The 26,419-nt window shown below is 39.7% G+C and overlaps 2 protein-coding genes across 3 annotated transcripts in view; both read right to left on the reverse strand.

Moving 5' to 3' along the window:
- Positions 1 to 4,480, reverse strand: part of LOC137993145 (uncharacterized) — a 67,710-nt gene extending 63,230 nt beyond the window's left edge. Inside the window, exons 1-3 of the mRNA XM_068838828.1 lie at positions 4,366 to 4,480; positions 3,964 to 4,061; positions 1,930 to 1,969 (exon numbers count right to left, since the gene is read on the reverse strand). Of these exons, the coding sequence (XP_068694929.1) occupies positions 1,930 to 1,969; positions 3,964 to 4,036 (113 nt within the window). The 5' untranslated portion in view covers positions 4,037 to 4,061; positions 4,366 to 4,480. The remainder of the gene's footprint in view (positions 1 to 1,929; positions 1,970 to 3,963; positions 4,062 to 4,365) is intronic.
- Positions 4,481 to 11,055: 6,575 nt separating this feature from the next.
- LOC137993148 (pre-mRNA-splicing factor 38B-like) lies at positions 11,056 to 23,270 on the reverse strand. 2 transcript variants are annotated; one of them, XM_068838832.1, is made up of 6 exons: positions 22,966 to 23,270; positions 19,663 to 19,731; positions 17,886 to 18,037; positions 15,886 to 15,946; positions 12,987 to 13,219; positions 11,056 to 12,190 (listed from the first exon to the last, which is right to left on the reverse strand). In XM_068838832.1, exons 1-6 carry the CDS (start codon positions 23,155 to 23,157, stop codon positions 11,815 to 11,817), a joined length of 1,083 nt encoding a protein of 360 aa, XP_068694933.1. In that variant the 5' UTR covers positions 23,158 to 23,270; the 3' UTR covers positions 11,056 to 11,814. The 2 variants fall into 2 exon arrangements, with proteins under 2 accessions (XP_068694933.1, XP_068694934.1); XM_068838833.1 differs by having other exon boundaries at positions 12,026 to 12,190; positions 12,983 to 13,219; positions 22,966 to 23,263.
- Positions 23,271 to 26,419: the final 3,149 nt, after the last annotated feature.

Genomic DNA, 26,419 nt, shown 5'->3' on the forward strand with positions numbered 1-26,419 from the left:
GTATCATTGGATAGGATCTTGCCCCGGTTGGTTTTCTGGCTAATATGGAGAAATGTGTTAGGGATCCTGTCCAACTTATTAAGTGGTTGCATATTATTTGGAATGGAGTTCATGGTGTTGTTATAGTATCACCGAGAGCCGGTTACAAGAAAGCTCATCTCGTGTTGATGGGGTTCTTTCAGACCCGAACCTCTCGGCTAGGCATCTGGCCTCTCTTGTTGGGCTAATTATTTCTGAGCCTCGCCCTGTTGAATTAGAGCAACAGCATGTCAAAACATTGTCAAATTCCTGTTGCTGCAGCTCAAGACTTGGATACGTTTTTCCCAATAGACAGATATTTTATTGTCGAGTTTGAATTCTAGAAGGATAACCTTCGTCGTGTTAACGCCGCAGCAGATTTTCTTAGGGTTTTCATTTCAATTTTTCTTTCATTGAGAAGAGTTTTTCAGAGTTCGCAGGGTGGCACTTATTTTTGCCGCGTGGCATTACTTTTGCCGGCTGGCATTATTATTTCCTGGTAGCATTATTTTTGCCGGTTGGCACTTATTTTTGCCCTAACTTCGAGAATCATCTTTTGCATTCATTCTTTACAACGTTTTTTGCTACAGAGGGCGTTTTTTCGTCTTTACCCTTTTTTCACAGTTTTGTAGTCGTTTTTCCTTATTTTTTTCCAGGATTTGCTAAAGGCCACTACCTGGGGTGCAGTGCGCGGGATTCAGCGAGAGCTTATGATTCAGCAGTTGTTATCGTCAAGAGCTAACTCGTCTGTGAGTCTCAGGCTATTGTTTTTTCTCTTCCATTTGAGGGTCTATTGGGTTCGGAATACCTTTTCTAACTCAATGTTGTTAAAAAATTCCAACGCTGTTCTTTCTTCGCGGTGTTTTGCTGCCTTGAAGTGGGTGCATGACATCTCCAAGACAGGGAGAATTACTTGTCCTCATGCCCTTACTTGTCGCCTTTTTGCATGCACTGGTATTGAGAGAAATTCTTCGGCTTACATATTTTAGGGCCGTTAGGTTTACGCAGAAAAGTAATTCTTACATATTGTGTCCTAAGACACTTAGTTATTCAAGGACTAGGGAATTAATTAAAGCCATAGGTGTAGTCACTAAAGGCTTTAGTACTCACAGTCTTAGGGTTGGTGAAGCGACCTTTATAGCTAAGAACCTAGCAAGATCTGATTGTTCGGACAGATTACTGAAGCTCCACGGTGGATGGAAATCCGATAAGCCGTTAGATTTCTTTGTCTTTAAATTTTCCTTAAGTTTTTTTTCTACCATTATTGTATGCTTTACAAAATAGAGAAATAAGTTTTCTTGAGAGTTTTTTTCTGTCGGGTCTGTTTAAAAATTAGACCCTTCGCCCGCAAGGGCTACGGGTCAATAGCCCATGAGGCGAAGCCGAATGGCCTATTGAACCTGTGGCCCTTGAGGGCGAAGGTTGTAATTGTTTTAGTATCACCCAACTAGTCGGACAGAAAAGGCAATAATAAAGTTAGCCAATGCAAGTTGAAGAAATATTTATTTGGGAATAAAACGCTACTCGAGGACTATTACTAATAGTTATTTAGTAGCGTAGCCAATTAAAATGCAGGATTTGCATTAGTCCACTAGTTGGGTGATACTAATATCATTTAGTATACAGTTTTTTCTTCAGGCAAGTGTTTGGACACTGCCTGCCTTTATTCGCGAGTTGTTTTCTGTTTTTCTTGTATTAACCATTTGATTGTAATTCATATCATAGATGACATTAAATTACTACTGGGTAAGTGTTCGCACACTGCCTACAGGTCTTTACATTGTTGTGGTGTGTTCTATGCTTCAGTGTTCTGGAGAAGGAAAATGATTTTCCTTCATACGAACGCAGTGAGGGAGAAGGAAAGTTAAACTTACTGTGGTTTCATGCCATCCAAGAACACATACAACTTACCAGTCCTTGCCAGTTTTATCCTCCCTTAGTTTTGAAAGACCTAAAAACAGAATAAATAAACTGTTATAATGATACAACTAATCATACAGCCACAATTTTCTTTTAAATAAATGTAAATTTTTACTGGTGGTCTTTCCTCTGTTGACCATCGAAACAGGATGTCACCCCCTTTCTGGGTGCAACAAAAGAAATCAGAAGACATCCGGCATGACTATTCCGGGGGTGGGGGGTAGGCAGTGAGGGGTGAGGGGTAGGGGGTGGGTTTTAGGGGGCAAAAGGTACCATAGCTGAAACAACCCAAACCTTTGCAAAAATGCTAACCTTAGGCCTAAACATTATCTAAATCATAGTGTTTAGGCCTAAGATTAGCATTTTTTGTAAAGGTTTGGGTTGTTTCAGCTATGGTACTCTTCACCCCCTACCCCTCACCCCTTATCCCCACTCCCAGAATAGCCATGCTGAAGACATCTGCTAATAAGCTATGCATGGTCGAAAACAGGAAATGTGAACTAGGCATGAATTGAAAGCACATAAGAACTCCAGGGAGTGAGAAAGATTTTACTCTGTCTAACACCAAATGATTTTGTTCATCCTAGGGTGATTGAGGGGTCAAAATAGGACCTTAACTCAGTGCTCAATACTGTAAGGGGCAAGCTGCAGTCAAATTCTTGGAGTTTGCAAGTGACAGATACAATGCATGCAGCTTTCGAGAAAACCCCTATCCACATTTCATGCTTGGGCAAGCATCTCAGTAGGTATTTACAACAGCACACCTATTGCTTGCCATTGTAGATACAAACAGATACCCTACCAATGTTTTAGTTGGGTTAAAGGGGTATACAGGTGACCTAGGTATTTTGTTTCTACCTGTCTCCCTCATGAATTATTAAAAATTCTGCAAATAATAACTATAATAAATAGAGGACGGACAGCAAGCTCTGACAGAATGATTCATCACCTCCTGGTCTCTCTTGTTATTATCCCAATTTAGGATAAAAGGGTGGGAAATAAAAAAGGAAGTTGGAGTGAATCTAAGAATGTTACTCTCATTGTTAACCAAGGGTTTCAATAAAATATTTGAATTTGGTGGGTAGTTTGAGTCCTTGTTAAAATGAATTTTAATCTAAGTAAGATTGAAAGAATCTATCTTTAATTGCTTCAATTTGTGGAAAAAAAGTAACTGACTTCTCTGGGTGAAGTAGCCAAGACTTTTCATCGGCTGTCAGTGCTTACTGAAACCACTGGCTTATCATTGTTTACAATGGCTGGTGAGGTATTTCAGTTGAATTACTGCGAGGTGTTTATTGTCCAAACACCCATGCCAGTATGTGGAGAATGAAGACCAAGCACTCATTTACCTCAAATAGCCAACCAGACTGTCTGACTGCAAAATGGGAGAAATTATGTGTTTTGCCATTTTTGTATGTTTTCCTCGGGGTCTTTATTTCTGAGATCTTTGTTTTCCAGATTGACTTTTTCCACACACTGAAATGGTCTGTTACAAAGAGGCAAACTGTGTAACAGGTAGGATTGGTGGGATAGCAAGACAGTACTGGCACAAAACACAATTTAAACATGTGCCATTGCCACATTTTGGCTTCCAGTAATAGAAACCAACTGATGTCAGGGAACAGCATTATCGGGGCCAGACTATGGGCTCAAGTGTTGTTGCTTGCTGGTGTTCATTTTAGTTTTCCTCTAAAATATCATTCTATTACTAAATTTCCAATCATGGATATTGCATTTCTCACTTTCTTATTGGCTCAGTCAATCTTGGTTATTAGCTCCCACACTGAATGACTTAACGTGGTAAATGATTGCACCAGTTTCTATGTAATGTTTTAACAGTCCTTAGTTCATAGTTTAATTGATGAAATTTCGCAAAACAATAATATTATTCCATTTCCGCTGGTTATGACACATGAGCTCGTGGAATAATAATATTGATAATTACTTTGCCATGTACATGTACTTATTCACACAAAAAAAAATTAAAATAAAATACAATTTGGTCTAGCACTAATTAAGCATTACCACTGTAGCTGTGCAAGGGTTGAATGTTTCCCTCCAAACTAAGCCATTCTCGTCTGGGTGATGAAGCTTTCATGGCCAATAAAATGATGGTAAGCTGTCTTAAATAACAATATCATATCGCGTTAATTTTTCTACAACTTTACATTTGTCTGCCATACGAAGTCATGAATATTCAGAGTGGCTTCCAAGAGTCGCATACTTTTGGACAAAAAACCTCAAACGGAATAAAGTTTTACTGAAATGTCCTTTTGCGGCAAAAATCGTAAATGTTTCGCGTAAGTGCTGAAGCAGTACGGGTAAGTCTAAAATACTCAAGACTCTTGGAAAAGACATTGTGCCGCATTCTCAAACGGGACCCAAATGCAAATACAAGAGAACTAAGAAAATCAATTAAGTTTTTACCTTTAAAACAAAGACTTTGCGATATTCAGGGCATGAATATAATGATGTGTGACCAAAAGGACAGGATGTATGGGACAGCATAACTGGCTCAAATGCCGATGGTTAGGTTTCCCGAACTTTAATGTCACGAAGCATTACGTACGTCCGAATCGGGGGGAGGGAGGGCAGGGGTGGGCTAGGGGGTTAGAGTACATAGCTGAAACAACCCAAACCTTACAAAAATGCTAACTTTTGGACCTAAACATTATCTAAAGCATAGTTTTTTAGGCCTAAGGTTAGCATTTTTGTAAAGGTTTGGGTTGTTTCAGCTATGGTACCTTCACACCCTACCCTCCCCCACCGGAATAGTCATGCCTCTCAGACCTCTAAAGCTTATTACCACAAAGGTCTAGACAATGATTATATATTTAGATCATCACGCAAGATATATATTTATATCAAAGAATTTGTTAAAACAAAAAAACGGCTTTGGGCAGATTGTTGGTGTTTATCCTTAGACGGCTTATTTCCGCTTCCACTTCATTTTTTTTTTTTTTTTTTGTCTCGTTGACTTAAGTGCATCCAAATTGTCTTGTAGTCGACTCTTTCATGCCATCAGACAACTGGTTACCTCCTGCCAGGTGTGTTTTTCAGCATATCAGTTTTTGCTTTGTAAATGTTTTTACGTCTAGCTCGTTCGTGTGTATTCATGTTGAATTTGCGCCATATCATTGACCCCAAATCGCCACACCCATACCCTCAACTCTTGAGGCCCGTATGGTTTCCATTCAGTAGGAAATCCGCTTTGAAATTAGGGAAACTGTGTCCAATGGAACGGTACATTCCATTTGACAAAAAAGGACTCAATCCACTGCGTGACAGCATATCAGAGGGTTATCTACCGGCTGTGAGCAATTTACGTTTCGGTCCCACCGGTCCCCAATTAGCAAAATCATGCTAAAGTTACATGACGCTTGAATAAAGGTTATTATTATTTTTATTATTATTATTATTATTATTATTATTATTATTGTTATTGTTATTGTTATTGTTATTGTTATTATTATTATTATTATTATTATTATTATCTGCATTTTATTGAAACATCTGTTTGCAAACCTATAACAAGATTTTGGCGCCCAAAAAGCCTGGCCAATTCCTGTTAATCCCTAAAAGAAAGAAAATTACAATCCTCTATCGATATTATATATCCTATATAATACTATATGCTAAGTATCTAAATGTAAAAATCCTAACCATTGATTTAAAATCCCTAATAATATATACGGCCTTAAAGTATATCTAAATGTTTATCTTTGCCTTTCTTATGAAATTGTTCAGTGTTCAAGAATTTTAAAGGCAGCAGAACCAAGAAATTAAAAGTTTGATCTGCTGACAGCTGGTAATTTTTATTAAAGTGCATTTCCAAGCCAGTTTATCTAAAAGAAAGGGTATTTTTAAATGATAATTTTCAAATTATTGCACGTAATAATTTGCAAAATCATCGATGCGTGTAAGGGAAATTAGCGCATGTAGTGAAATTTATTTTTTTTAATTTAAAAACATCCTTTTCTTCTTGCATGATGATCCTCGGAACTTAATTTAAACAACTTTCAAATTCTCTCAACTAGGTAAAATTCTCAGTTTCTTGCCTAGTTGCCTTGGAAACTTGTAAAGATTCAAAATTATCTTAACCGCTTTACTTTCATTGACGTCCTCCGAAACGCAACTTTATCAGACTCTTTTGAAGGCGAAAGGTCGCGTGTTATTGGTAACCGCTGTAAGCCATTTCATCGAAACCCGCAAAATCAATATCGTGCTTCCCTTTTCCCAGGGAAAATCGAAGACAGTTTCGCGTTATAATCGGACATGAAGTAATTAACTCTTTAAAAAAATCTGACAGCGGTCCATTATCAACTGACAGGAGCCCATGGGCTCCTGCAACTGACCAATCCAAATTTCCTTTTCTGGTGCAACAGGAGATTCAAAGCGCCTCGGTTACAGAAGATCGTGTAGTCCCTATATCTTTGCTCAATCACCAGACTTCACGAGCGAAGTTGTCTCTCTGGCCTTTCTGTGGACAAATTCCAGAACCTACCGATACAATTTCGGCAAGTTTTGAAAGCTAAAAACTTCAATCGATGCGGTGTTTTGCCTGTAGGACTGGGTGACCCGACACTTATAAAACATCTATGAATCTTTCCTCGTCATGGATTGGCAGAATTACTCAGAGTTATTTTTGGGCATGAACGAGAAAGCTTGAGAAGCATATTTGTCTCATATGGTTTAGAGGCCGATATATCCCTCGCAGCGAAGGGCCAACTGCGTCCAAAAGCGATCGCACGGGCCGAAATCCCGGGATGACTCGTTTGATACGACACTCCAGCGCCTCGTCTGGAGGTACTGCAAATTTTCTCTCTTGTTCAAACTTGTTCCGTCAGTGCATGCGTAGATCTTCAAGCTCTCCGATACTTAGCCTACCAAAAAAATTAAGATGCTGCTTAACTTTTTACGAGGAATTGAGATCTCAGTTGATTCTACAGGCATAAACATAACGTAAGAACCGTGCGTGTCTCGTCTTCTCGAGACAGAGGTGAGAGATGGTTTCATGCAGACTGGGACGCCTAAAATGCTCTGTTGTAAAGATGGCGCTTCACGAGTGAAGTTGTCTCTCTGGCCTTTCTGTGGACGAATTCCTGCACCTACCGATACAATTTGGGCAAGTTTTGAAAGCTAAAACCTTCGATCGATGCGGTGTTTTGCCTGTAGGACTGGGTGACCCGACACTTATTTTAAAGAATCTATGAAATGAGAATCGGGGATCTTCCCATGTCATGGAATGGCAGAATTACCCAGAATTCTTTTTGGGCATGAACGAGGCAACTTGAGAAGCACGACACTGGCCCTCATCAAATGGCTGAAGCGCAGCCGGGGGAAAAAGTAGTGAGAAGAAGATTTCCAGCCAGATACTAAGGAATAGGCCTGATGTGTGCTGTTAACGTAGACTTTTGATTTCTCAACAAGTTTCTTTCATAAAAAAATCGCGACAAAGTAGTGCTTTCTTCGCTGTTATTCTTCTAGCAAAAACTGGCCTTTCGTCAGTTGTTCATGTCAAAAGAGCGGTATAATGTAAATAAGAGAAAACTAAGATTTACATTAACAGATTACGAAAGGCAAGCTCTACATCATCTCTATGCAATAAGCGCGCTTAAAACTTCTTCATGTTAATAGTATAAAACTCTGTTGTTGAAGGATTTTTCTGCTAGTGCGTATGAAAAACAACCGAGTTTTCTGTCCGGTCTTCGTCTCGTGATGTTCGTGGAAATTACATTCTGTCCCATAGAACAACCAGTTATGGTCTTAATTTGCTTTCTTACTTCATCATCATCTAAGTTATGGAATGCGCTACTTGATTTTATCCCTTCTGACGGAGTTAACAGCCTGAGGATTTTTAAAAAATTTCTGTTTCTTTAAATATTTCATATTTAGTTATTTATCCATATGGGCTTTGTATTTTAGCTGTAAATGTAATGTCTAGAAGATAATAGTTCCTGTAATTACTCTGAAATTTGAGATGAAAGAAAGTTTACACTTGTGTGTGTGTTACCTTTAGCATGGCGCATGCGCACACTTTGTATCAACCTCAGAAAAAGATCTGTTTCGTCGTATGAACGTGTGAGCTAAAGGGCCTCTGCTGGCACGACTTCTGGATGACCCCTTAAATGGTCTTAATGACCCTAGACTTGAAAAAGTTGCCTGGACGCTGCAGTTCAATACCACCCCACTCAGTCCCTTCTGTTTTTTGATTAACACGTACCACGGGCAACCAATTGTAAGCTCATGGAGCGTCTTGTCGAGTATGCGCTGCATGTTGCCAGGATACAGTCTCGAACCCAAGCCTAATTTGCCAGATATCGCCGCCATCTTGGTTTTTCACGGTACAGCGGGCTCAATTATAACCATCGGTTTTATCACTAAACGGATGTTTGCACTGGAAAAACCGGTTTGACGAGAGAAAACAAGATTGAGCAGACCAGACGTTCGGGTTGCGGCGTCTTCAAAGAGTTGACGCGATTCGGGCAGAGCCTCCTTTTCTCCTCCTCAGTAAAGAAAAAGACAAAGGGAGGCTCTGCTTGCTGGGCGCACCAAGGTCATTTTCAAATATCTGAAGGGTCCTCAACTATGTAAACAGCTACGAATGCCTCAGTTTGCAATACGTAAGAACGAGGACTTTTTCCAAAACTTTTCAACCTTTCCCGAAATCTGGAACGAATAAGGAAACATGCTGTAACAGTAGTTACATTTTACAGATGCAAAAGAACTACAATCCCAGACAAAACTGTTGGGAAGGTTAGCACTTTTGAAGTCTTCATTGCTTCTCTCCCCTCCCCCTCCTTCAGTGTTGTGCAAAACTGAATGGTTTCAGTGGAAAATTGTTGACTTACCTTCCAACATTGAATAGGGGGGAGGGGGGCTATGTAAGAGAAAGTGAAACTATTTCTTTTGAGCTTTAACAGAAGCAGGTTGAAATACAGCTCTAGTGTGGTTCATTTACATAACTTTCCCAACTACTTTTGTCTGTGATTGTAGGTGAAAATAATCTCCAATCGGTGTTTTCGGCTCCTTTTCACTTTTTACAAGGTTGTTAAAAGCCTATGAAGAACCAAAGGATAACCATTTAACTAGGATAGAAGGAATTCTTGTTTGATTCTTATCGTAAAGGAATGCTTTATTGTTCAACTACAACAAAGTGATATCGAAAACGTTGGCCGTGTAGCACTTATATTTGAACAGACGTAACTGATTAGAGTGTAATGTGAAGTGCTAGTTTTCTACCCCAAATGAAGCATGTGAGCGTTAGCCCTACTAATGGAAATGGGCCCACACAAGGACAGAGAAAAACTCTGACCAGGGTGGGAATTAAACCCCTGGTCAGAGTTTTTCTCTGCCATTGTATGGGCCCATTTCCATTTGTAGGGCTAACGCTTACATGGTTCACATGGGGTCGAAAACTAAAAGAGCATTAGTTTGCCTTTGGTGACACAACTGTTACTGTCCACGGCAATGTCAGCAATCTCACAGCGTGCTCCATCGCTAATACGGACCTGTGAAGGCGTATCGACCAGCAAATGTCTCTTAGCTTTCATTTTCAACACACATAGCACCTTTACTCTTCCACTGAGCAATGGCTCAATGACACATGCTGACGACTGCAACGAGTATCAATCCCGTCGGAACGAAGAAAAGTCAAATAATATTTCAACGTATTAAGTTGCGGCATTGCTTCCGAAAGTGAAACGTCGGAAAATCGATATTGTTCGCTTCGCTTCGCGTATCCACAACTGAAAATGGCCCGTTGGTTTGCGGGTTGAGAAGCTCAATGGCTGGAGCATCCGACCAGTGCTACACAGTTCACAGGTCGTAGTTCGAATCATGACTGTTTTTTTTTTCAGTTGTCGTTTCGCCCATTGCTTAGCAACTAGCTTCCCATCCTTCCCACACACACATTACACCTGAAACGTCCATTGTTGCTTCTGTTCCTTTTGTTACTCAGCATGTGTAGTATTTAATTAAACAATAGAGGACTTTTTTCCGTGTTTACATAGCCTTATCTAAAACACGAGGGGAAGTTGAGACAATTTGGTACACTTATCCAAACCCGAGACGCAGTGGAGGGTTTGCATAGCTGTCGAGCTAATCAAAACGCGCGACTGACAACACATAACCAATCAAAATTCGTGTGATATCCCTGCCGTGTTTAAATACTCTCATATAAACACAGCTATTAACCAATGAAAGTGCGCGTACTATCCTAATTAACTTATAAATACACGTACTAATCACCGATTTACCTCAGTGTAGGTGAAAGTGGTGGATAATATCCACTTTGGTGAACATTGTGCTCACTATTGGTTGAAAATCGCCACACCCATACCTTCTTAGCAGATTCTTCAAAAAGGTTTACCCTACGCACGCTATGCATTACTGGTCAAGGGCTTTAACTTGTGCTGCTTTCACATTGGAAAACAATGTTACTGAAAAGCAAGGAAATGAACTTTATTCAAGTGTCTAGTCGTTCTAGCGATGGAGCACTAATTGGAAAGTCAAAAATTAACGCAAACTCAAGTCAAATGTTGGTTTTTGAGGAGAGGGGAAAACCGGAGTACCCGGAGAAAAATCTCTCGGTGCGGAGAAGAGAACCAACAAACTCAACCCTCATATGGCGCCAAGTCTGGGAATCACGGGCCACATTGGTGGGAGGCGAGTGCTCTTACTATTGCGCCATCCTTTGCAACCTATTCATAAAGTTGACTTTTCAAGCGAGTATTTGAGTATCTGCACTCGAGCTTTATTTACCACATAGGAGGCCTTGTAAGGAAAATCACTCAAGTACTCCCCACCGGGGAAGACTATGCGACTTAAAAAGACCGAGACGTAGAAAAGAACTACAATCGTGGTCAAAAGTTGTTGGGAAAGCTGCGGGCATCAGTTAACGCAAACTCAAGTCAAATGTTGGTTTTTAAAGAGAGGGGAAAACCGGAGTACCCGGAGAAAAATCTCTCGGTGCGGAGAAGAGGACCAACAAACCCAACCCTCATATGACGCCAAGAGTCTGGGAATCGAACCCGGGCCACATTGGTGGGAGGCGAGTGCTCTTACCACTGCGCCATCCCTGCACCATGTTCATAAAGTTTACTTTTCACGCGAGTATTTGAGTGTCTGCACTCGAGCTTTATTTACCACATAGCAAGCCTTGTAAAAAAAAAACCCGAAAAGTAAAGAACGTTTTCTGAGATCATCGACTGATAAGATTAAGGAAAATCACTCAAGTACTCCCCACCGGGGAAGACTATGCGACTTAAAAAGACCGAGACATAGAAAAGAACTACAATCGTGGTCAAAAGTTGTTGGGAAGGCTGCGGGCAGCAGTTCACTTCACACCTAATTCGATTATTCTAACAATCGGCTGAAGTATTTGGGAAATAGCATGCTCTTGTGGCCCCGTTCTCCCATATTCAATTTTAAAGTTCTTCCTGCAAGAAAAGACACCACTGTTTTCCTGGAAAATCCAACATTGATCAGTTGGGGGAGAGGGGTTATCTGTAAAGAGAAGCTACCTTCCCAACACTTTTGTCCATGATTGTAGCTTTTAAGCAAGTGAAACGGGGAATTTCTGTTTCTTACATTTACAAGACCATTTGAAAATGACAGTAATGAAATCGAAAACAAGAAATAAGAACAGTTTCAAATTTTAGAGATCCCTTAATAATATTATACACTTGAGTAAAATGCGAGCCACGTAAAATACTGAAAACTGTACACACATTGAAGCCGTGCCAACGTCTAACAGAAGTATAAAATTCCTTCACGATAAGTTCAGTCTACGCCTGTATAGTTATAACAGGAAACACTAGTGGAACAAGAAGGCTGATTTGTATGAACAAAGTCTTGAGAGACATACAACGCTTTTTATCTACTGCGCGATCCATCTTTCTGTCTGCTTCCCTTGTCGTCTTTGTTGCTTCTTCCGCGCGAGTCTTCACGATCCTTGCTCCGCTTTCTCTCTCTGTTTCTATCTCGGCTTCGGCTTCGTCTTCTTCTTTCTTCGTCTCTCCCCCTCCTGCTGGGGCTTTTACTTCGTTTTCTCTTTCTTTCTTTGTCCCTACTGTCGTCTCGTCTTAGTTCGTGACTACGTCGTTCTTTACTTCGCTTTCGAGAACTGTCACGATCACGACTTCGACTTCGCCTCCTTTCTCGATCTCGATCGCGGCTTTGGCTCCTGCTAAGGTGCGGCTTTTGTCGTTGGTCTCCATTTGTAGCTTCGTCATGGCGTCTGATTGGTGGACTAAACGATCGAGTAAGAAAGAGAAAAAAGAAAATTTCAAACTGAACTTTGTCGGTAGTCAACTATTTGTCGTTCATAATATAAATCTCCCCATCCAAGGCAAACATATGTCACCATTGTTACCCAGAATGTCGCTTTTGCTGTGTCATGCTGGCCACGTAAACTTGGCAGAACTAGCAGTAATTTGGAACCACGACCGCGACGGTGATGTGAGAGGCGTGGGTTTGTTTGTTTGTTATTTATTTGCTTGAGCAAGTTGAAGTTTCGGCAGCTATTCAGCTGATGTGGACCTGCTATTCACCCACCCATATACACACAGAGGACAGCCACAACACCAGGAACTTCATCCCCTACTCTTCTCGAATAGTGTGCGGGTTCTTTAACGTCCCACAGGGAACTAATGAACATGGAAGTTATTTGTGAGACGGGACCTCCGGCTTATCGTCCTTATCCGAGAAGATTTGAAAGTCTAACCATTTGCAGATGTAATTACAAAGGCAGCACTTTCTTTTCTCTGTTGCTGTTTTCAAAGAAAATTATTAGCGGTTGGTGACGTAAAATCGAGAACAGACCCATGCCTCTCACATCACGGTCACGGGTCCAAATTACTGTTAGTTTAGATAACTTTGCGCGTCTTGCCCGGCAGATGAAAAGCGAAATTTCGAAGTAAGGATGGTAAAACATGTTTGCTTTTGGCAGAGAGATCGGTAGACGAAAAATATTTGTGTTTCGGTGCACGTACATGTACGCCACGATGTTTGCTAGCATGCACCCTACCCAACTACTACTCACCCACCTTTCTCCTCGTGTGCGTCTGACAAAATCCTCTGCTTCTCCCCAACCCTCTTGAGCTGTGCGCTTGTGGTCATCACACAGCCCCTTTCCGCGTAGCTTCACCTCTATGTCTTTCTGCACAGGCACTGGGATGCGTGGGAACAAGGTTCCATACCACTCCAGCTTCAGCAAGAAACTCCTCACCATCTGACCAATGGTCATAGTGCAGCCTCCACCAGCTTTAGGATCCACTTCCTGGAAAACGAAACAAGATGAAAAGAAACCACATATAAGCAACCAAACAAAAACGATGTTAGGAGTTGTATCCAGGGCTGAGTTGTCTGAAGCTGGGGTGGAAGTTAACAGGGAAAAATACATGGGTTAAATTATCTGAATCTGCAGATGACTAAATGGTGTAGGCGGGAAAAAAAATTGAATAACACGATTTTCATAAAAAAATTTAAACCCTTTTTTTGTGAGCGACACCTCTACGCTGGCTAAATGAACAAGTGGAATGAAACTGAATATTTAGAGATAAATCTACTGTTTCCTTGATGTCAGACGTCACGTGTTCCACAAACTTAAGTTCCTCTGTCTCAAGAAAAGATGAGCAAATTAATAAATGGCGTAGTGGTATGTTAAAATTGTAGCAAAATTCTAAACAATTTAAAATGTCCGGTAAGGGAGAACTCAAGGTTTCGTCTAAAATGGCCTAACCTTTAACCATAGTTGCCCAAAATGAGCTCTAAAATTCAAGTGACAAAATAAAACGGGTCACAAGCACTTTAACACAGTGTACAGAGATTAACTCTGCCCTGTATTTCAAACAACTCAGCCCTAATAAGAAATGAGAATGTTTATTATGTACCTTGCCACACAATGCATGTATTGAGGACAGACACTATCATTTCTGGCAAACTATTTTCTCGAAACAAAAGTCAAGCTCACATCTGGCCTCTTACTTTTTTGCTTATTATACTAGACAAGAGAAGCATCATAATTATGCAATGTATGAATATCATTATAACACAAGAAAAAGAGATATTTATTTTGTAAAAATCGCCCAAGGAAATCAGACAACTAAGTACTCTGGACGTAGTTGTTAGTCTCTTCTAAATATCAATTTTAACATCCAAACTAATGACCATTTTACTAGCTGATTTGTTCATAAAAACTAACGATAAAAAGTTACGACGTTTCGACCTGCCGGAGGTCCTTTTCAAGTGCGAGTTAAAATATACAAGTAAATTAGCATAAATATGTTTGTCACAGTTAAAAATAGTTTAAAAATACCATGACAGACCGGACGACATCGCGCAAAGTTTTAGAATTTTAAGGAAATGTCAAAACAAATTTGATTGTCTTATTTTTGAAATGTTTTTTTTATCAAAGACCTACAACCAACGCTAAACAAACAATATGATTCCATCGGTGCTAAATTATTTGTTTAGATCAGGTTATAAAAGCTTATTGTTGTTTATTCTTCTAATTAATTTATGTCCCCCATTTTTGACAAATATCTTATCATTTATGTTACATACTTTACTGCCTTTTTAGCGATCATGGTATTTTTCAAACTGTTTTTAATTGTGACAAACATATTTATGCTAATTTACTTGTATTTTTTACCTCGCACTTGAAGATGACCTCGGGAAGGTCGAAACGTCGTAACTTTTTATCGTTAGTTTTTATCATAAAATCGATTTCCAAGAATTTACTCATCAAGATTTGTTCATAATAATCTTTATTTGGAGGTCGAACAGAAGATAAATTTCCTTTTACCAATTACAGTCAAAAGACCAATTTCAGTAAATAGTATTTGAAAACCAAATTTTTTTGTTCCATATTTTTTTGTACCCCTGTCTATTCAACATCACAAAACGTCAACATTACAGTGAATCATTCCTTTTCTTTTTAAACCCAGAAAATCTTTTATCATCTACAGCCCTGTAGACACTGATCTGCACAAGACTCTAGACGGTTTGCCATTTGATTAAATCTACAACTTGCAAATGAAAGGCCATGATTATGAACCACAGCTACTCAGTAGACACGTTAACCTCATGTAAGGCAGCTCGAAGGCTTGCAGGCGGTAAGGAAACAGCTGTCATGAGCTGCCTAAGAGGTGAATTACCAAGCCACCTACAAACACATCAACACAACTGCATCAAAAACATGCTCACCATGAAGAGCTTCAATAATAAAATCCAGCAACAAATAATTGTTTAAGTGACTCACCACTTTAAAAGCTGCACTTGGCTTTTTCAGGTTCCTTGCAATGGCCGGTCTTTCCATGTTAACAACACTTACGTTTTTTAGATGCCTACTTATATTTTACAAAGACTTCTTAACATCTATCTGTAATGTATGCTATCTTTAACTGAAAGCCTTTCCTTTGTTACGTTACCCTCAAAAGTCAAGAAAAGCAAAGGTGATGGAATTTTTACTACACCTTACTGTTCATTCTGGTTAAACTTGATATGAAATCCTTGTTACTGCATATTAAGGAGGATAAACATAATTTCCTTGAACAAATAAACTATGACTTACATGTATGTACCGGCTTTTACACCACTTAAGTTCTCAATACTTTACAGTAGATCCGACATCACATGTTCTCGACAATGACGAGGCACAAATCAGACCTACTGTTAACTGTTATTTCATTAGAAAAGGACCCCTGCTGAGGCAACATGGCTGACTGCAGTACGAAGCTATAAAAGCCCAAAGAAATATGTGGTTGAAAATTCTACAACGACCACTCTAATGTCAATACATGTTACTCTAGTTATTTCATTTCTTTTTCTATCAGTTTTTTTGTCATCTGGAACAATAATATTACATTTCTTTCAATAAATAAAAGTCAATAATATTCTTGTATATGAAAACTAATGCTTAAGCTTTAATTTAAAGTGACCAACCTCTTCATCCTCAAGGTAAGGCTCCATCCATTCCCACAGTTTGGCCGGAGGTTGGCAATACCTTAAACAAGATGAGCCAGTAAACTATAATACCAGTAACATTACTTTTGAACGACTTACAGTGCTTGAGAAGACCTCTGTCTGGTCACCAGGAAAAATAGATTTCACATTCCATTGACCAACCATGATGACCTGCTCACCTACTCAATCAATTATAGAAATTTAAGATACACTGCACTAAAAGATAAAAAATATACAATATTCACCTTTTTTTTTTGAATAACTAATTAGTTAATCCCAGCAAGTGGAGAAATCACTCAGCCTAGTGGGACAAATTTGCTTGCACAATCGGCAAGATGAAATTTTAATTTTTAATTTTTAAATTTTTTGAGAGAGTAACCATCTCAAACCAATCTCGTACCCGGAGTACTCTGGCTTTTTGGTTAGCAGGTGAGCGCCCAGAGAGACTCTGGGATAATGGACTCCATTTTCCCAGAAAACATGGGTTCCGGTCTTATTGCGCATGTTTGAGTTTAATCGGAAACAGAAACAAGAAAACAGTAAACAGTAGAAACGGCAGGTTGAAAGTGTTTGAGAAACAAAAGTTTTAGCCTTACACAACATAAAAGAAACTGGAGTAATGATCATTGGCTTGCTGTAAGAGCGAGTGAAGATGAAACTTCTGACGCTTTCGGGAAGTGTAGTTTTAGCGTTTCAGCGTGCATTCCATCATGCAGAATATCATCGTGCAAGCAACATGATAGACAAATTTTTGTGGAAACGACACCAATGTCCTCTTCTACTACAACTTTATGTTTCCGTAACTCTGAATGGCTTTGACAAGACCTTCTTCCACTGATTTCTCCCCAAAGAGACTGATAAACATGTGATGTTTTCCACAGTACTTTTGCAATGTCAGCAACAGTAATCAGTTTTTAGCAGGGTGGGAAAATTCCCATGCAGTATTAGACAATTCAAACCCAGGCTGTCGCTTTATCATTTTTGTGATTTATATATTTCTGAGGTAGGAAAAACAAACAGCACTGAAACTAGTTTTAGATTTTGAATCTCCCTCCAAATTCTGGGGTTTCCAAATTACTTACAGACTTCCTGTCGGACTGCCATTGTTATGCAAGCGACCAATCACAAACATGGTTTAATTCAATTATCCCAGAGTCTCTCCAGGCACTCACCCGCTGACCAAAAAGCCTGAGGACTCTGGGTAGGAGATTGATCTCAAACTAAACAGACATGTCGGGTTTATTTAAGACTAAAATATTTATTCACTTTGCTCTCAAGTGCAGGCTGCACATTAGCCATAAAGAATAAAAGGTAAAGTCACTGCTTACGAGCCAGATGGCCCATCAGGCCGGCGCTTATTTCCGGTTTCCATAGCATGAAATGACTAGGAGTATTTCTACTCCCCCCTGGATGGGATGCTAGTCCATCGCAGGGTTACCCCCAGCATTTATACGCCTGGTTGGAGAGAGGCACCGTGAGAGTAAAGTGTCTTGCCCAGGAACACAACACAATGTCCCCAGCCAGGACCCGAACCCGGACCACTCGATCCGGAGTCGAGCACACTAACCATGAGGCCACCGCGCCTCACACAGCCATAAAGAATGCTGCTGTTTAATGTCCCTAAAAAATTGGAGAATACTAAACCCTGTTCTGAAAGTATTTGAACTACATTGTTTGTACATGTATATTTTAAAGGTTTACTACCGGTAACTATAACCCAAAAGGGTTCGCACTGAACTTGTCTATAATATTCCACGAGTATTCAAGGCATTTTCAAGAACCAGGAATTGAGTTTTCAAGGAGTGTTTGTAAGAAGATTTCTATGCCATTGTGTTTTAGTGTTTTATTTGTTGAAAAAGCCAACCTTGATATTCTTTCCAACATTGTGCAAGTTAAGTGCATGCATGGGCAATATTTTTAATTTTTGCAAAAACAAGAGTTAGTCTTGAATACAGCCATAAACAGCATAATGTAGTTACCTAATAAACATAAACCCTAGCCCCCTGATGTAGGGTGAATCTGTGTGAGTAATTAGTCCATTAAGTTGTTTTCGGGTAAGTTTTAGCGTGAACAACTTGTAAAGAAGGCAAAACGCTGATGATACTATGCCTCCAGCACCAACACCACGGACCTGTAAATAATCAGAATAACACAATGAGAATTAAAATTGAGACAAGAAAAAAATGTATCTCTTCCTAAGCTGTTAAAAGCTGTTAAAGCTTCACTTTGCCATGGCATTTCCGTGTTAAAATGTTCAATACTTAAACAAGATCAACTCTTTCACCCCTAAACCAGCTCCCACTGGCTGGTGTTCGAATAAAAAAAAATATGCTAGGGTCACTCTTAGGAGGGAAAGCACTAAACAAAGGCCTAAACCTACTGTATAACCCTAACCTCCCATATTGGAGGGAGAACTCATGGAACAGTATTCTCTCATATTCCAGACTCTAACCATGCGACCATGGATCATACAGTGTATGGTGGCCAGGCTTCTCCTGGTAACTGAAAAAAGGCAACAAGTATTGAAAAGAGGACACTCGGTTTACATGAATTTGAGAAAGAATATTAATAATAATATTGTCACTTACAGTTCAGAAGTCATCTTCTTGTGTTAAGCCAAACCCAAAAGTGCAACCGCCTCTACAGCGACTGCACCGTACATAGAAGGAACACAATTGCACCAAAACATTCCTGTTCCTGACAGACCTACAGTATTATGGCCTTAACCCTTTCCTTCCAGAGAGTGACAGGTTTTACTCTGTCTTAAATGCCAGGCGATTTTACATGCCAATGGGGACTGCTTTAGGGGTGAACGGGGTTAAGGCAGTAAAGCTTACGAACGTCTACGATGAAGACAAGCCCAAGGACTGAATAGAGCAGAGTTCAAGTTAATGTGCTGAAATCCCCATGCTACTTAGTTAAACCGACAGGACAATAAATACCTTAATATAGGACGTCAATGCTTCATGAAATTAATGCAAATTTGAAAAATGTGTGTTAATTTAAGTCGTGTTAATTTGTGTAGATGTTAATTTCTGCGATGTTAATTAAGTTCAAGTGAAGCTATGATCCTCGCAGTTATCCACAGTTCATATAAGATCCATTTCATGTATCATTTCATCGTTGGTTAATTAAGTTGCGCATTAATTTCTGCCACCTTAATTACCATTATTTTCCCCTAAATCTGTGACACAATCCAGAGATACTTTTCACTAAGCCAAACAATAGATTCATTTATTTGTACACTTTATTTCACATCAATCTTTCACATTAGTAAATCGTTTACTGTACTTCAACTGTATTTTCTTCATGTTCTCAACAAATTCTTTTTTTGGTGAGGTGTAGCAGATGCGTTTCGCATTGATTCCCTTTATTGGGAAGCAAAATTCTCTTCAAATTGTGCTCAATGAAGTCAATTAACACGAGGTCAATAACTACTTAATAACTGACAGTGATGTTGTTACAGCAAAATCTCAAACTGAGGTCCAGCTCGGCCAAGGTTCGAGATTTTGCTTAACAACCGAACGGTCAAGGTTATTACGTTGTTTATTATATGGCTAACAGAATGGTTTCAAAGAAGAAAATACTAATTTGCATAATCCATAATCGGCCCGTGGGCATTATGGAAGAAAATGTCCTAGCGCTAAGCTGCTCTTAGCCAATCACGGCGTGCATTATATCCGCCAGAAACACTATTCATATAAATAATTTCCTATAATAAGGTATACGACTACATGAACACAAAGTAATACTCACTCCTCCACACATTCCAACTTGTCCCGCTGTTTTTCGGCTTCCTTTTTCCCATGGTTCAAGATGTTCCACCTGAAGGAAAGTTAAAAGACAGCTGAAGATACAGCATTAAAAAAATGTTTAACTGTGTTTACATATTACACAAGCCAATGTGATGCAAAAACATGTGCAGTGCAGTTATTATTGTACAGGTTTTATTTGAGAAAAAAAACTGGTTATTAATTAACTAAAGGCACACTGTACAATATTATCCAATTTATTAATCAGTTAATTGGCAACCTGCCTTAGGGGGCTTATTTAAAATTTAGAATACCCCACAACCCTTAACTTTTATGACGGGCTTCTTCCACAAAAACTACCGTATTAATCACAGAGGAGGAGGAGGAGGAGGAGTGGTAGTAGTAGTAGTGGTGGTGGTGATGGTATTGGTGGTGGTAGCAGTAGTAGTAGTAGTAGTAGTAGTAGTAGTAGTAGTAGTAGTAGTAGTAGTAGTAGTAGTAGTAGTAGTGGTGGTGGTGGTGGTGGTGGTAGCAGTACTAGTAGTAGAAGAAGTAGTAGTACATGTAGTAGTAGTAGTAGTAGTAGTAGTAGTAGTAGTAGTAGTAGTAGTTGCAAATAAGAATAAAACAAGATACAGTGATTATATTAAAGAGATGAAATTGATAAGATAACATTTCATACATATGAAAAAAAAACAATTAACCCTTTGATGCCTAAACTGGCCAGAATTAGTATTTTACTCTAACGCCAGAAGATTTTACCCATCAATGGGGAACCCCCAGGAGTCAATGGGTTAAAGTAAAATCAAATTAAATCAAATCAAAATGTTGGTTTTTATGGAGAGGAAAAAACACAGAAAAAACCTTCTTCCAGTAGAGAACCAACCCACTCATGACACCACAGGCACCCCAGGCTCATTGTGAGCGTGGCTGACAAAACTATATAAGGATTTGTACGGGAATCTAGATAAATTGCTCAAGAAGATAATTATAAGATTTAGCAGAGCTCCCGTTTCTAACCCCAGAAAGCAATATAATGTACATGGAAATAATATTATGCTTCTGCATAAAGTACAAAATAATATTAATCATCACGTCAAACGCCTGCAAGCTGACAGCAGTAAACAAACAAGCCTTGCAAACAATAAGCAACAATTTTAATCAACAACTAAAACTGAAATTACAGGCATAGCAATCTCTTTGACAACATTTTCTGTTTGACTGATAATCTTTACACCCTCTCTCTTCAGCTTAGTACAGAAAAAATCTTACTAACGAAAAAGTCAACCTAAAGTGTAAATTCGCTTAACACTCTACTGCAATTTCAGTCAAACAACTGGATATCCATTTCACACAAAAAGCCTATGTGATTGTTGAAATAAGTCAGACTCTCTGTCAACTCAGATTTGCAAACGCTTCCAGGCCTTCTTCGTTTTTTAGCAAGTTTTATTAAGAAGGAAAACATTGCCTGAAAGCTAACCTTTGCAAATGGGTGTTTTGACCCTCGCTCTACAATGTATTTCTCTTAGCTTTACCATGATTTTCATTGAACTTCTCTCTTCTTCTCCTTCCTCGGCTTCTCTTGAGGCTTTCTTCCCTTAAATTTCTCAAGTTTCATCACCTCTTCTCTCATGCTCTTTCCTGCTCTTTATACTGCTCTTTATCCCATTGCTTGTCACTTGTATATGATTTCCCTCCAGAAAAGCGTGGCAAGGCTCAATTTGTTATCAATGGTCGAAGCACCAATGGTCGAAGAACTTAATTGATAAAGCTCATCTTTAGTGGCAGTTTACTTGCAATTGAGTGAACTGAACAAGCAACCGTCTGAGGTCGATCACAGGACTGCTATTGCATTGATGGTGGGTTGAAATGAAAGTTTAGTCCTTGTCAATTGATTCTGATGTGGAACATTTTATCCAGGCAAGGCTGTTGCCTAACAGGAGCCCGGTAGCCTGGGGCTCCCAAAGAATAGCTCTGGGCTCCTTAATTTTTCACAGCAACACCTTTCACTTCATATGTTGGGCTCCTAAGTTCTCAGCGTTTAGCTCTGAGGGCCCCTTTAAAACTTTTCTAGGCAGCAGCCTTGTATCCAGGAATATGGTAAAAACTTGTTTATAAGTTGCAATTGTACAGTAGATAAGCCGCACCCCCAAATTTCAAGTATGATTTTGAGAAACATTGAAATTTGAGCGAAAAGCCCAGGGAACGATACAAGTTTGCTTAGTTACCACGCAGTCATTTACATGAGGAAGTCTGGACCGAGTGAAGTTGTTCACCGCGGTCAGTACACAACATGGACAACAGCTGTGGGTGTTTACAAAGACATATAGAAGCCATCAATCAGAGAAAAACATGTCACTAAACGAGAGTTTAACAATCCCATGGACAAACACTCCATGTAAGTAATGAAGGGCAACCTAACAGTCAGCCGTTTGCCTTTGAGTTCTCCCGAATAGCGTGGTATTTTCTCGCAAGCGGTGGAGAGTGTTGAAGTGGTCAGTCGAAGAATATTTAATCTTTATTTACTGAAGGTTTTTAGTATTATCTGTGACCCCATACCAGCCAGTTTGTTCCCTATGAAAGCAATGGTCTTGTATATGTGCCGCACCCACAATATTGAGGAAAAAGATGCCGCTTATACGCAAGTTTTTATGGTATTTGATTCAAATTGGTGGGCTCCTGAAAATCTAGTGTCCAGCCTTGGGATTTTATTATATCGTTGGCAACCGAGGAATTGAAAAATGGCTCAAATCATGTCAGCTCTGGAAAATAACCACACACGAAGGAAGGTACCCATAATGGCAATAAGGTTAGGCTTTTTAATTGAGAATTTTTTCATATAATTATCCTCTTAAGCCTTTTATCGGGATTCCCATACAAATCTTTATATTTTTGTTGGCCATGCTCACACTGAGCTTGAGGGACCTGTGACAACACAAAGTCCAGGAATCACACCCAGGGCACGCTGTTGGGAGGGAAATGCTTTCACCACTGCACAAACCCTAATCCCCCTCAATCATTTCATAAGTTTACAAAATGTAAAATAAAAAACTAATATCAATGGAATATTCTCCTGACTACTGTTTATGACAACCCTTGTAAGATTATCAGTACTCTGCTTTGCCATAGTAAAAAAACTGCCTCTTTTTCAGAAAGTTAGCTTTGTTCAAGGTTACAAATGCTCTTAATAAAATAACCGCTTGCTAATCTAATTTAGCTTCTAGATCTCGTTGGGTTCTTACGTGTCTAAAGTGAGAAGTCCAAGGTCGTGTCCCTCAATTCTGCATTGACTTTCCTCCTTTCTTACCTTGTAGTAAATTTCGTCAACCACTTCATGATAAGTTTTCAGTTTAAACAGTTCGTTCTTGAAATAAGGAGACGATTGAACATTGGTCAAAATCATGCTATTCAAATTCATAGTTTTTTCGTTTCCCCACAACGGAAGAACGTTATTTTGCTTCTTTTGGCCATGAGGCCTCGATTCTTCTCCATCCATCATGGACGTGTAGGTGACTTGAAAATAAAATGGCAAATTTGAGAGAAAACTACCAGTGAAAACCAGTATAAGAAACTCAACTCCTAACAACGTTCATGGCGGTCGTTTGGATACCCATAATACTTTTCATTTCGCTTGCTAAGGAATCTGGGACAAGAACGGTTGATTCCCAGCATACCTTGAGAGGAGTACGCAGCTCCGCAGCGCGTGCAGAGGAGTCGGCGCGTTATGTAAAATGATGATAGGCTTCATTTTTAATGAGATATCATTATTTTGGTCAGGAGCTCGTCACTATGAGTGAATAAATGGTAGCTTCACCTTAACTGATCGTTTCTTTCAACCTGGTTATGCTTGGATTCACCATGTCCTTCATTTAATTATGAGGAGCTTAAGCCTTAAATAGTTCTGGCATCCCCGCTGTTTAGGGCCAATTTTTTTCCCTTAACCACGCTGTGATGAGAAGAACAAAGTTGGGAAGGTGTTATAATCCAGTGCGTAGCTTGACACGCATAATTAAATCCGAACGACAGCAGAATGAAAATGTAATAAATAACAGACATTTAATGACAGTTGCGGCCTTTGGAATCACCGGTACTTTCGCGCGAACATAAGAAAATTGCGCGAAATGGCGTCTGAAAATAAATCGAAGATTGTATGCGAACGTGCAAGCAGGAATAAAGAGTGCTTTCAATAACACTGGCTGATCAAGTTTACAAAATTTACACGTTAAAAGGGAAAGAGGAATAGCTTTTTCACACTCAAAATAACATCTGAATTTTTCCAACAATTTCAAAGTAATTCGCCCTCGAATTAACGGGTGGAAATAAAACAAACGTTCCTTACATGTACATTTAACTCGCTTGTCCACCCGAATATTAATAACGAACTTGAATAAAATGACTTCCCGAAAATTTTACTCAAATTATTGACAATCATTTAAGCTATAAACCGAAATAGATATCGAAAACCTTTGGAATGACGTGACTAAATAAGAAAAAATCACAAGAAGACTTCAGTCGCAAAAATTTCTAACCGCTAAAACTTTTCCAGTAACGCCGAGAGTTCTGGTCTCTTGGTTTGGTCTGGGCCAAGAGCTCTATTCATAGCTAGCTTCAGTTGGACGCTATTCAACTGAAGATTTTCCTTTCGGAGAAAATCAATAATCTTTGCGAAGGAACACGTGTCACTTGCAAAGCTCGGAAAACCACCATTCACTAACTCTGGTGCCCCATACGGATGCTTTTTTAGGTGCTTTCGCCTATCTTCTTTTGAGAGACACCTACTGACACTCGCAGCCACTTCAACCTTTAGACTCTTCCCAAAGTCAATGACTTTCGGATGGAAGACACTGTCACGTTTTTCTAAAACAATGTTGTTGGGCTTGAGATCATTGTGAATGACTTTTTTGAGTGAATAAACTGGATTGCATCGCCAATCATTTTTGTCACTCCGCATTGATCCACTTCTCTTTGCTGAGCTCTAACTTTGGGGCAGCTCGCCATAACGTCAGGCTTCCCTTCTTGTCGCCGTGAAATTGAGTGACGAGACAAAAAATGGAGGCTTCTTAACTTGAACCCCAAATAGTAATGGCAAATTAGGGTGGTCTCCAAGACTAGACAGTATGTTCGCTTCATGAAGCACTGCCTTTTTCTGTCTTTGCGTGTCTGCCAGACCAGAACGAAAGCTCTTATATTCTTTTGTGACTACTGTCATGCCTCGATAGCTTGCAAGCTGGCAGCAACCATAGGTCCCAGAACCGACAGTTTTTCCCAGCTTCACTAAGCCGTTTCCACAGATTTCCTTTGGTCGGCGTTCTCTTGATTTTGGGCGGTTGGTGGGACATTACTCAGTTTTATCACTGACTAAAATGCCTTGATCCATTCATTTTATTTTCACACGTGGAAAGCAAGTGCTCTCACCACTGCGCCATTCCTCCTCCCCTCCCTGATCTCCCCTTATCCTCTCTTGCAATTGCATAACTGTTATAGCGTTTCAATTTCCAGCGAAATTTCACTTTCCTCGGACTTCGCTCTCTTCAGGCGAAATCTCGACAGTTGCTCTCCACTTATCTAGGCTAAAACTACACGAAATACAAAGAAAGAAAACCATATAAGTGAGTTCAAAAGTTAGAATTCATTTGTTTGCCAAATATAATGGTTCTGTCTTGTCCAGAGTACGTGTAGTTCGTCGGACGATTCCATTGCTGTAGCACCAATGAAAGAAGGCTTCATAATTCAGTGTTTCTATATAAACCGTCACATTTCAAGCTATTTCAAAAGCAGCGATACAAGACGCAGCTCTTACAACGGCTCTCGTGATTGGTTCATAAAACAATGAAAACATTAAATATACAACAAAAACAATGACCCCTAACCCTAAAGAATAAAGTTATTAGAGGACGGAAACGTCAACACAAACGTCACTCCAAAATATGACTTAGTGCTATCGTAAGTATTTCACAATTATTCCATCTTGTTCGCTCGTACGATACGGGGGAACTATCCTGTAACCGGATCGTTACGAACGGTTTTTCAGAAAATAAAATGGTTCATTGTTGCATGTCCACGTTGTCGTCAAAACCTCAAATTTGGTGATTTTCACGCTATTGTATGGCAGAGATATGTACTGAAATGCGTGCCGCTCGTACAGCACGAGTATTTTCCCTTTTTCACCGAATAATGTTTTTGCTTTGAGGCATTGTCATTTCCGGTTTACACGCAAAGATTTGTCGGCACGATTTGTGCGCTGTACATTATTGGAGCACGAATCACGGTACGTGTTTTTGGACACCCCGCGACCCGCGGGCGATTCGTGAAAACGAAAATCGGTCCGATTTAGAAAATTTGTTGCAGTGCAACAGAAAATAATTAATTACTAAAACCTTTGCTGCAGAACACGAAACCTTGTGCCATTCTCATTATGTTTTTCGTGAACGCAACATGCTCTGACTGATATTGCCGACACCTTCAGAGAAGCCGGTGTGTCAATTAAAGATGACCTGCGGCTTTCTAATACAACTGGTATTCTGCAAAAAAAATCGTCTCAAGTCAGCTACCCCATTCCTTAGTGGTGCACCCCATCCTAAGAAAAATGCTGGATCCGCCCCTGAAATCGTAGCGTGTCAACCGGTCTGTCGCTGTCACGTTCTCGTCGACGAGGACTATAAACTTGTCGTCTGTATGAAAACCCATGTTTGGATTCGTGTTGTTCCCGCTCGTGCCTTCTTAAATTTCTTCAAGCGGTGAAACTCTGCCCGCAAATACTA

This window comes from Montipora foliosa, chromosome 2, assembly GCF_036669935.1.
Source record: "Montipora foliosa isolate CH-2021 chromosome 2, ASM3666993v2, whole genome shotgun sequence".
Classification (NCBI taxonomy): domain Eukaryota; kingdom Metazoa; phylum Cnidaria; class Anthozoa; order Scleractinia; family Acroporidae; genus Montipora; species Montipora foliosa.